The sequence below is a fragment of the Protopterus annectens genome, chromosome 9.part0 (genome assembly GCF_019279795.1).
Source record: "Protopterus annectens isolate FY-2018-M chromosome 9.part0, PAN1.0, whole genome shotgun sequence".
NCBI lineage: Eukaryota > Metazoa > Chordata > Ceratodontiformes > Protopteridae > Protopterus > Protopterus annectens.
In genome coordinates, this window is record NC_056743.1 from 977,869,416 (window position 1) to 977,881,744 (window position 12,329).

Below are 12,329 nucleotides of genomic sequence, written 5' to 3' on the forward strand. Positions count from 1 at the left end.
TGACTGCCTGCATGATAGGATCTTAATTCCTTTTAAGTGCCTGTTTAAGGAGGACATGCAGAAGGTACTAATGGAGAGAAAAAATCTACTACTAGAAAATCATATATTAGCAATTGAAAAAGGGTTCATAGTTGGTACCAACAACATAACAATTATTGATTCAGACTAGTTATTCTCTGGTTTTACAATATTTGTGAGAGTTACTATTCCATGTCCTCTCTTATTTCTCTAACAGGGTTCATTTATTAGCCATTTCAGCATGTCTACCCATAGATCCTCCTCTTTCAATGCAGTCTTATATCAACATGTTTTTGAAATTTGCATAAGAGGCCTCCAAGAAAACCAGCGGCCCCTCTTTGGGATCTTAATTTTGTGATAGAAAAGCTAACACTTGCTATATTTCAGCTAGCTATCATGGCTGACTTGAGTTCCTTAACACTGAAAACAGTTTTATTGATTGCTCTGACCTCTGCAAGAAGGGTATCTGAGCTCTTATGGTGAGTCAGCCCAATTTCATTTTCCATAGGGAAAGGGTTTATCTGAGAACTAATCCTTCTTTTATGTTTAATGGGGTTTCCAAGTTTACTTTACTCCAAACTATCCATCTCTCCATTTTTTTTCTAAACCTAAAAATGAGGAGATAGGATACTTCATACCTTGGATGTCAACAGACAACTTGGGTACTATCTTGATAGAACTAAATCTTTCAGATCATCAGATCAATTTTTAATTTCTTTTGATGTTAAAAAGAAGGAGCAACCTGTGTCAAAACAGACTGTTTTTAAATGATTGTCTTAGGCTATTACCTTTTGCTGTACTTACCATAACAAAACTATTCCAGGTATGGCCAAAATCCACTCTACCAGACCCATGGCTTCATCTATAACTTTTTGGAAATGATTGGATTCTAGGAGTATTCTAGAAGCTGCTACTTGGTTCTCTGTACATTCATTTACAAAGCACTATAAGTTTGATTTCTTCATCTAGGTCCAGATTAAGTCTTGCTAGGACCATTCTCCAGGGTTTCCTGGACTCTTCTCCTTTCACCTCCCAATTGTAGTAAACTAGGGTGATCTACCCACTTAGCTAAGGCTACTGCAACAGTGATAAATATGATGAACATAGTATAGTTGTATAATTAAACTTACAATAACACTAGATTTTCAAATGATCATTACTGCAGTAACTGCTTCCTCCTTCCATCCTACTTGTTTTTGGCATGCTTTTTATGCCAGGGTGTGGACATTTATTTGTTGTTGCTCCTTGCATTGTCCTTTCAGGATTCAGCCTCCCTTCCTTTTTTGACAGGAAAGCTCTGAATGGCTTTGCACCCAACCTTGTCTTTTAGTCAGCTCAGCTAGAGCTGTTTGACAGTTTGGCCATGTAGAAAGTACTATGAAGCTTTGGAAGCTGGCTGGCTGTTATATCCATGATAGGATATAACTTATATAGCTAAGACTACTGCAGCAGTTATCATTCGACTATCTACTGTTGTGGTAAGTTTACTTACATAACTGTACTTTCCTCAACTACATTTAGGAATTGTATGCAGTCATCAAAAGCCATGGAGGATCTCCTGTAACAAGCTATAAGTTTGTTTGTCTTGTGCAAGGAAAGTTACATTGCTGTGAGTTCAGTTTGTAGGTTTCTGGGAATCTTTCTCGAGGTGATATGGTCCCTGACAAATATATAATAACACCACAGTTTCCATCATGCCTGACTGCATGGTAGGTGAAAAATACAAATATGGAGGGAGTGCTGTCTTTACATTGAAACCAAGTTTCAGTAACTACACAAACGTGTGTGTTCAAGGTACAGGAGAGCATAAAGATCAGAGATTTTTTTTGTTAAAACTTCCAGCTTTGAGAAGAGCCAGCTTGATATGGGCCAGTTTAGGACTGGAAATGGCTACTCTGATAACTGCTATATAAGTACATCCATTAGCGGGACTTTTCCTAAAAAAGGCACTATGGGGTCAGTAATGGCTTTAGCCAATATTCGGAAGCCATGGAACAAGAGGTTCAAAGCAAGCTGAGCAGTTAGTCATCTCATCCCATGATAACACATACCAGATCCCCTTAGAATAACATCAACTACTAAGCCAATTGCTGAAGCCAATCATATATCCTTTATATAAAGGTATCATTCTGGGCAAAGGAAGGATTCCACTCAGGATACATGTCTTGCCTGCATTGGACAAATGCATGGTGAGATCCAGCATGTCTCTCTGCATGTGCCTTAGGGTTGTGCACCTCAAGTGATTCACACACACATGAAAAAAACACTAGGCCATAATCATATTTACATCTCTTGTGACATTATGGATCTTGGCAAGAGAAAGACAAGCAAACTATAACCCTGTCTTTGTAGTCTTGTGAGTATGGTGTCAGTGTGCCTGACAATAGTCTCCATACTATTAAGACAGTAATGTTTTTATTTGTGGAATCTGAGGTATTAGATGATTTGTTGTTTACCTCCTGGTGACCATTTACTGTGTGTGAATGAACATGGTGCTGATATGGTGGTGACATAAATCTGCAAAGACATTGTATTCTTTATCCTAGGAGGCTTCAGTAGTTACTTTTTTACAGCCTCACTAGAAGTCAGTTTAGTGGGATTGTAATGAGACATGTTAGTGTGTGATATTCACAGGCCATCTTATAGGGTTATAGGTTCATACTAGGCTATTGATCCAGGAGGATGTTTAGAAGTCTATCCATACATCCCCATGAAGTTTTAGCACATATTTAAAATACAAATAACACAGAGATGAACAGAAAATGTACATGTTGTCCTTGAACGTGAGGGACAAGGGTGCTATTCCAAGAATGAATTTCCGGTTACTTATCCATTCATCCAGATTATGTTTGGATAGTGTATTGAGTGAGAGGAATACCACAAGGTTGTGTAGATATTTGCACCTCAAACAGACTGAATTATTCATGTCAAGTATAAGTTGTGAGTATATGGCAGAGTCTGGACTGCCTGAAAGTACCAATGCTGTAATGTTGACAAAAGAAGGGATATAAACAGGTTTACTTTCTGTTTTATCCAGGTGGGTCTTGGACTTAGTTTGGTGTAAGTTTACAAGATACACTGTTCATAGCCTGGGTATGTGTAGCTTATGGAAGGAAAACTAAGCTAAGTGAAGGTACAGCCGTGCACACATACTTTGTGAAAACAGCACTGTTGATACAGCAATGAATACAGCAATAAGGATGTCTTTGCTTAAGTGGTAGCAATGCAGTAACACCAAGGAGAACAGCATATGACTAATAGCCCCCAGCATAAATACCTTCAAGGATTACAGGTACACTGAAATTCTTAACAAACACATTAGCCAACAGTCAAATATCAAACAAGTTCATTCGGTCACTCTAAAGTTGACTTCTGAAAAGCACTAATTGCCTAGTTTGCAACATCACCTATAGCAGCATAGCATGAAGTCTAGATGCTAATCTATTCCAGCATCTGTCTGACTGGTGCTGGTTGTACTAGCATGACTTGTAGCATGCACCTGATGTCAGACTTCAGCCACCCCTTGTAACAATTATTTCATCTGTTACTACAGCTCCTCTGTTTTGCAGAAGAAATGTAAGAGGCTTCATTTCAGATAGCTTTGTCCTCCCACCCATTGGAATCCCATGTTAGTGCTCACAGCCAGTACTGTCCTCACCACATTCCTTATTTTTCTGCTAAGGCATATTGTGTAGTTATCCTTGCCGGAGAGTGCTCAGTAAAATGAGAGGCCATTAGTGTTTGCTGAGACTGAGTATACCTTTCTAAGAAACTCTTCAAATGTACCAGTAAATCCAAGTACATGGAGCCCAACCTCATTCCCCTTACTGAGGACTGAAGGACAGAGCTCTTTTTTTTCATCTGTTTTTGATGACCCAAATTTTTGGAAGATTTTGGCTTGATGTAAAACAGGAGTGGTGGACAAATGGAGCCTGTTTTATCCCTTACTGAAGATTATGAGAGGTTTGTCATTTTTTTCTTGTAGGCCAGAAGGCTGATCCTGCCACTTACACATACTCTATAGAACACCACATCCACAGTGTAGAGTAATGTATTATTGTAGTCCATTCCCTGTAAGGCACATCATATATTTAGACCATCCAATGAATGTTTTTTTCATGGAAGAAACTCCAACGCTGAATATTACTGACTCAGTTACAGCACTGAAGAAGAAAATTTCTCCTATGAATCCTACTGTTCGTCCTGTTGACGGAGAAGCCAAGTCAGCGGAAGAGCCAGACACAAGCGTTCTTGCCTTCAGCCTTATCCCTGAGAATCCCTGATGACATTGAAGTACTTATCTCACATTTTTTCCCAAAGGGATCTTATTAGTGACATGCAACATGTAGTGTAGGGAATCCCTGAAGGATCCAGAAAGGATTCTGTCAGGACTCGAGCATATGTCTCTCTAACAGTCAGTAAGTGGCTCCTAATACTGACCTCTTGCCTGACAGAGGAAGTTTCTGCTTCACTTGTTCCACTCTGTGGAAATCACAGTGAACCTGACAAAGTCCCAACTTTAGCCAGTATGGTATTGAGTTCCCAAGATAGCAGGACTTATCAGGCATTGTTACTTCTAGAAAGGATCCAGAGCATTCTAGAACTGACTCATTTGCCCACTTGCTGTTTCATAGTACCGCATTCCACAGCCATTATGTTATTCCTAAGTTCCAGATCTGATCATGGCTTCACCTGTCATGGTACCACATGCCAAGTTCCATGTAAGGGTCCAAAAGAGATCTTCCTGAGTCAAGGACTATTTATTGTCATGAGAGAATGATCCATTGAATGCATTGGTAAAACTGTCCAAGGTCTGCAGGATACATGCAGAGTGATGGCCTATTTTCAACCACCTTTTATCTTGAATAATATTGTAGTCATTAATATAGCAGATGGGGGGGGGGGGCAGTGCAAGAGGTAGAGAGCCCAAGGGATATGGTTCCCTTTGCGTGTCAGTTTTGTTTGAATTAGAGCTTTTCTCTGTCTCTGTTAGGCCTCTATTACCTTTTTTAGAGTTTCTTCCCTGAGGCATTTGATCCATTCAGTTGAACAACATGCCAGTTGCTTTCTATCAACATGTTGAAAGGAAATGTTTCCAACCCACAGTGCATCTAGGTCATGATAGTCTGGAACAGGATTATCCAGAATGGTTGTTTCCTCTTAGAAACGTGTATTGAGGGGGAAGTCATTGCCTAGTAGACAGACTGAAACACTATCCTGTCATGCCAAGGAGTGTTTCATGTGTCAATATATGGCAGAAGAGTTTTTTTGTAATGGGGATAGCTAGTTTGCAACATTTTTGTACCTCCAGCCAATACCCAACGTCACAGATATTTCTTCATGTATCTGCTTCCCAATGCCCAGAATTAGGATAAGATTGTGAAACCTGGCTTTAGAGTTTTCTTTATCATTTCATCTGATAATGAGGTTAATCCAGAAAGTGAGGCTTCTTATAGCAAAATTCATTCTAATTGCCTCCTTATAACTCATATGGATTTTATGTGTCTTATTCCTGCCCTTTCTTCCACGGTGTCCTCTCAAACTGAATTGATCCATCCATTAGGGATGACTTATCTTGACTTCCACACCCTCAAGCCAACAGCCGCCATGCTCCTGTTCAATTAATTGCTAGATCAGCATACTTTTCATATTGGGTAGTTTCATCATATCCTTTTTTCAGAGGCCTTCTACCCAAAAAAAAATGACACAGAAGTGGATAAGTTTTCTCTTTGGGCTGCAGAACATTGTCTATACTCTCTTCCAGTCCTTGTTTCTCACAAACCTTGAAGTTCCATTCTGAGATATTTGACATGTATTTGTTACTTATCCATTAAAGTGCATTTCTTGCAATTTAAAACTTATGCACAGGACAGAATTCTATGTATCTGGCTCCCCTTTTATTTATTTAGTTTTTTATTTAATATTTGATAGCAGGGAAAGTCCAACTGGGCATAGATCCTGTTTTCAGCAGAGGCCAGGGGAGAAAAGCTCCATAAACGCAATATACATTTACATGATAATGACAGTTAAATAAATATAATGATTAACAAGGTGATTATAGACAAAGAATTAACAACAATAAAAAATCATGAATGTAAATCTCACTTGATACATATGGGATAAAGACATAACTATATATATATATATATATATATATATATATATATATATATATATATATTTTTTTTTTATATATATATATATATATTGGTACAATAAGTGAATGCACTTTAAGTGAATTTAATTCTATAAAGTGCAGGAAGTGAGAATGATGTAGTAATTAGGACAGACAGGTAGGACAGTGTCTAGAGGGGGTACATGTATGGATGAAGAAATGGTGGGTGCAATAAAGTAATGAGATATAGTTAGGAGAAAAGTACAGCTGGCAAGAGTGGCAAGGAGGTAGGAAAAGTATAGGTACAGGAGTGAGGTGGTGGTTGGTTAGAGAAAGGTAGAGGATAAGGACAATAACAGAATGGAAGTGTTGAAGAAACATTTGTAAAGTTTTCCTTAGAGTCAGATAGTCAATGCCTCTGTGGGGCATTTATTTTTTGCTGAAGAGCTTCCTGCTCCTCCTGCTGAACCAACATCATTAGCAAACCTGAAATTATTGGCTTGGAAAACACAATTTCTTGTTGTTGTGTCACTTAAAAGGATTTACAATTTCAAGGCTATATGTGTTAAACTTTTATATCTTATATTCCTAAAATAAAAAGTTTACTGGAGAACAAACACTTTATTCATGCTTAATGTTGCTACTGAATCAAATCTGAAAAGTGCCCTCATCAAAGACAGTCTATTTCACTGTATGGTTGTGCACAGGAAGCTAGTGTAGTATATGAACAAAACTTAGCCCATAATATGGATGACCAGATGACCAGCCTTTTGTTTTCTCTGCCAAGAATCAGCAAAGAAAGTTATAAACCATGGTTTCTTCCATTTGCTTTTCATCTGCATTACCTTTTGTTGCAAGAATGAAAAATCTTTGCAGTCAATTCCTAAAACACATTCTGCTACAGCTGTCTCTACATAGGCTGTTTTTTTGGAAATGCCGAATTGGATGATATTTATGTAGCCACTATGTGATCACACTTGAACACCTCTGCAAAACACCAAAAACTGTCTAACATCTAGATCCTGGTTTTCCTTTAGGGCCACATTAATCAAGGAGGCATTTCCATAGAATGGCAATCCAGGAATGTAAGCTGGGAGCTCGGTGCTGTTAGTTCCTGCAGAGAGACCACTATAAAATCAGAAACAAAAGTAGGGATGCAAGATCTATGAGTAGAGTTCTATCTGCAGCAATCAATTCAACATCTGTCACATTGCTTTATGCTCTGTACTTTCATTTATATAACCAACTTTAATTTGGTCTAGAACTGGAGAGGTGCTCTCTGGGATGCTGCATAGCCTGGTACAGCCTTTGAAGTTGAACACATCAAACCGGGTACAATACCTGCTTTCTGCATGACAGTATGAGGTAATACGACTTGTGACTTGTGACAAGTCAATCTCTTTCTTTGATTTTCACTATATATTTGATCCAATAATGAAAATGAAAAAGAAAGACAAGAAATTTAGCTTCCATCCTTCCCACCTGTCTTGTTGCACAGCACTAATTACACTTTTCAGTCAAGGCTGCACTCATGGCAGCTATAACCTTCCACAGACTGTAACCACAGTAATACTTACTGTTTTCTTAACTCCCCCACCCCACTCTCATTTTTCAGATTATGTCTCTCTTTCTGTTTTTATTTCTAAAAAGTATATATTTTTCTGCTATGAAAGTCCAGTTTTGGGTTTCACATTGAGTTCTTTAGATATGATGTTAAACTACTGTTTGAAACTTTTTTGTAGGTGCATCTGAAGTAGTTATATATATATATATATTTTTACATGTGCACATAAATACCACTGATTTATATATATTCCTTATCATGGTGCTGATATTTCTATTTATTTTGGTCGTTCATGCCAAATGTAAACAGTTGTTTATTTGTCCCTGTTATGTTTAATTTATCCACATTCATCATTATATGTCTTTGTTGTTTTGTTATTTTTGCCTGAGTCAAGTTGGGAAAGAGTTTTGTATAAGCTCACCTACCTGGTAGATAAAAACTGAAGGAGGTTTTCCTGTTAAAAGCCGCTATTCAATGGTTTAGTCAATTTCAGTGGCAGTCTTATTGCAAACTAGCTCACTGAGAACCAGCCATCAGTTTGCCTTATAATTTATCAATTTCAGCAAAATCTTTCTCTGTAGACTTCATCAAGGAGACCAGCTCCCCAATAATCGCAATCTTCAATGCATTAAGAAAATCTGTTTCTAAAGAATATATGCATGTAAATAAACTCTTACACCCCTCAACACACAGGGGAAGCACATTCCCAGCGACTTAAGTCCAAAATCACAAAGTCACAGAGGAAAGGAAACAGTTTGAACTCTATCTTTTCAAAGAGAGGTAGATGATGAACTGGTTCTTGTCAAGTAGTTTCCTAAGAGGATGGACTCCTGTCATAATGGCCACTCATAATGCCTAGTGCTGACAGACCAAAAAAAGATCAGAAATGCAAGAAATCCAGGAGTAGAGCAAATCTCAAACATTGCTCTTTTCCTTTAAACTTTTTTTTTAGGGGGGGGTCAAGCCCCCCTGCACCCCCAATGTGGGGACAAACTCCACCCCCCCAAACTTATATATACCAACTCCAAGATCAACATACAGAAAAAAGGGAATATCCTGGGAAATGGCCAGCTCAGGCTTGGAATATGCAAGTTCTATTTTTGGTCATTCGGTCTCCTTGTTTCAGGACTTACTCTACTGAGTCCCAACATCTCAAACGCTTACCGTCATAGTACACATCAGTAAAACAGGTCTGTTTCACCTACTTTCAAAACACATATAGAAGTGAGTAGTCATAAGTGTGAAATTATAGATCACACTGGAAAAGTAAGTAATTATACAATGACTTAATTATGCAATGAATGAAAATTTGGTTACTTAATCTGAAAATTCTGAAAAATACTATATTTTGAATGTCATTCAATTTTTGCAACGTTCTTTATGACTTGTTTTTATCATTTATGTTACATATTATAGTTGTTCCTACATTTACTAGTTTCCTTATTATGCTGCCTATTTCAAGTACGACGTGTCTGTTATTAGATTGCTTGACTTAAAGTTCCATAAATGTAATGGCCAGTCTGACACAAAAGTAAAAATTATTGATGTTTGCAATTTCAGGGATTCACAGAAGAGGCCAGTTTTCAACTTGAGTGACCAGAAGAACATTGCTTTGGAAGTGACGATCACTAATCATCCATCTGACCAGAAGCACACCCACAAAGATGGTGATGATGCTTATGAGGCTCAGCTGATTGCTAGTTTTCCAGATACATTGTCCTATTCTGGCTTTCGATGTGAGGTGAGGTAGAGAACAAGAAAGTGTGACTCTATTTCCACAAAGTAGCAAGTCTGCCAGCAAATTATGTTTGGATATGCTTGAAAGCTGTAGTTTATGATGCATGTTTGTTTAGTTTGGTTTTGTTTCCTCCAAAATGCTAGCTCAATAATTCTGTCTACCTCCAGTACTTGCATGTTGATAATGCCTCAGGATCTTAAGATCAGCCTTCCAAGTTGTATGTGAGTTATATAAGAGACATCATGATCTTTTAAACTGTTGGCATTATGTTGTCTTTAAGTAGTAGTACACAACATTCCAATACCCTACATCTAAGAATACCAAAGGACCATGCAAAAAAAAAAAACATGTTTTATTTTGGGATGTGCACCCCAGGCCAGTCCATTAAACTGCAACAATGTTATAGAACTTTCAACATGGAATAAATGTAAAACATTCAAAACCCAAAGTTGCACTTCTCATTTGTATGCTCAATGTGGGGCCAAAATTGCAGTTTACTAGTCACAACATTTAATCAGCAGGATAAGTTGTAGATGCCAACCAGCTCAGACTATACCTTATTAAGGTGTTTGTAGTATTTTAGGGAATGAGGTAGATTTTATGCTAAAAAATGCATAATACTATCCTTTGGGAAGTCAGCCACCCCTGGTAACTACCATATTGACAACACACCCCCTAAGAGTGGACCCAATAGTCAGAGACTTGGACACACACATAGGGAGTAATATAGCCTTTGACAATCACATGATTACAGTATTAAGGGTATCATTCTACATTGTGCAACTTATAAACAAAGGTATGACATCTAGGTCCAAGGAGGTCATTGTTCCACTGTATTTGGCACTCATCAGACCTATCACTGAACACAATGTCCCCTTCGGTATGTACCTAACAAGGCACATCCAACAGCTGGAGCATTCACAGGTGTTCCACACTGAAAAACACAGCGCATAAATAAAATGCCCTGTGGAGACCACCTCAAAACCATGTCCTTTTATTCTTTCTCCTACAGGCTAAGGGGAGATCTCTGACTGGCATACCAGGCATTTTCAGACCCCAATCTGATGGCCCTCCTGCATATTAGCAAAACAGACAGCACCAGAATTACCTGTTCTTGCCTGTGATATAAATAGTGCCTGCTGGAGAGACAGGTAGGTATCCCAGAAACTACCCCATCTCTGGAACAGGCTGCCCATCCATGTGAAGCAGAATTCCTCCCCAACCCAATTCAAGTGTAACTTGGACAACTGGATAGTGATCTAAAAGTTCATCCCTGGTTTGGTACCTATGTATCTACTGGACACAGGCAGCCTCTAAATAGTTCCTCTCCCAGGCCCCTCCTTGCAAAGTTTTCATCTCCCAAGCCCTTGCTTACACTACTAAGGGTACCAGAACTTGACAGAGATTTGGGATGCATGGCTAGGGTTAAAAAAGGCCCTAGTGGGCATTAGCCTAATACACACCTATGAAACTATTACCAGGATGCTGAGAAAGTATTCTATTTTTGTTTTGTTTTTTTCAGGGCAGCCTATTAGAAACATAAGAACACAATAACAATACTAGGTAAGCAATTACAAGGACCAGAAGATGCCTAGCATACACACTTTCAAGTAGACACACTTAAAAGTTTGTGCCTCTCATTTCAAGCATTTAATAGTGCCCACCTCCCAAATCAAGCAGAGCTGTACATGACAATCCATCTGTAGATTTGTGTCTGTGATTCAATCATCATGACTAGCCTTAAAGATATTCATACTGGTACTTTCTTTGAGCTATAGTGGCAACTTCTTCCATAAGCTGGCAATACATTAAGTTAGGAACCTTTCTTTCTAGTGAGTATTGTTTATTTCTGGTCTAGATTTAAGTTCCTAGTGCAGGTGTTTGTACAACTACTGGTTAACAAAGAAAAAGGATGCCAAATAGGAGTGGGTCTTTCATGGCAAAAGCAACACACAGGTTACCTTGGAGCAGCCCATAAGTTACTGAGTATTGGATAGTTGTGCTTAATCTATAGGGATAATGGAAGGATTTAAGGACTTTCATTTTTTTTTTGGTAAGGTATGTTTTGAACCTTTTTAGTTGAGCAATATGCTTCAATTTATCAATACCCAAATGGGACATGGTATTCCATGATGGGTCTGATAAGGGAAGAATACAGTGTCAAAATGACTTCTTTGGATCTTAAAGATGTTCCCTTAGAAATTAACTGAGCCAGATCAAAGGATTTACTGACTACAGTGGGGAGATGATGACTGAATGAGAGAGAATTTTTCACATAAGTACAATCATGTCATTCTGAACAGGAGTATCATTCATAATATATGAGGTAGAATTTTTTTTTTGCCAAATGCTACTAAGCTGCACTTGTTAGAATTTAACATGTATATTCTGTATTCAAGCCCTTGCTGGAGTTATTTAGTATCAGTGAATGAGCGGATAACATTGACCAGCTTTTTGGTGGTCATCAAACATGGTCAACCACACTTCTAGGATATTGGGGTGAACATCTGCAAAACAGATGCCAAACACAACAGTTTCAAGCACTGATCCCTGCGGTACCCCACTAATTACAATTTTACATTCAGAGAGGGTACCAGCAACTTTCACAGTCTGGGTCTGTCATACAGCTAATTTGCAATCCATCAGATAATATAGAGGTTTACATTAAATTTGTTTATTATTTAACAATACCAGCATGGAGGACAGCGTCCAAAGCCTTGATCAGCTCAGCTCAATAAAAGCAGTGTGCGCTGAGTGACAACTGCATACAGCATCTGTAAACTTTTCAGAGACAGGACCTACACTTCACTAAACCGATTTGATTTGGGTCTACATCAGTTAAATTGCCAGTGTCTGCAGAAATGAGTCCTGCTATGATTTATCCCAAGGCTTTG

At 38.3% G+C, this 12,329-nt stretch overlaps 1 protein-coding gene across 4 annotated transcripts in view; it reads left to right on the forward strand.

Moving 5' to 3' along the window:
- The window catches only part of ITGA7 (integrin subunit alpha 7), an 849,563-nt gene that overhangs the window by 696,271 nt on the left and 140,963 nt on the right, over positions 1–12,329 (forward strand). For all 4 annotated transcript variants that reach the window (XM_044083727.1, XM_044083728.1, XM_044083729.1 and 1 more), the window contains exon 15: positions 9,258–9,438. In XM_044083727.1, the coding sequence (XP_043939662.1) occupies positions 9,258–9,438 (181 nt within the window). The remainder of the gene's footprint in view (positions 1–9,257; positions 9,439–12,329) is intronic.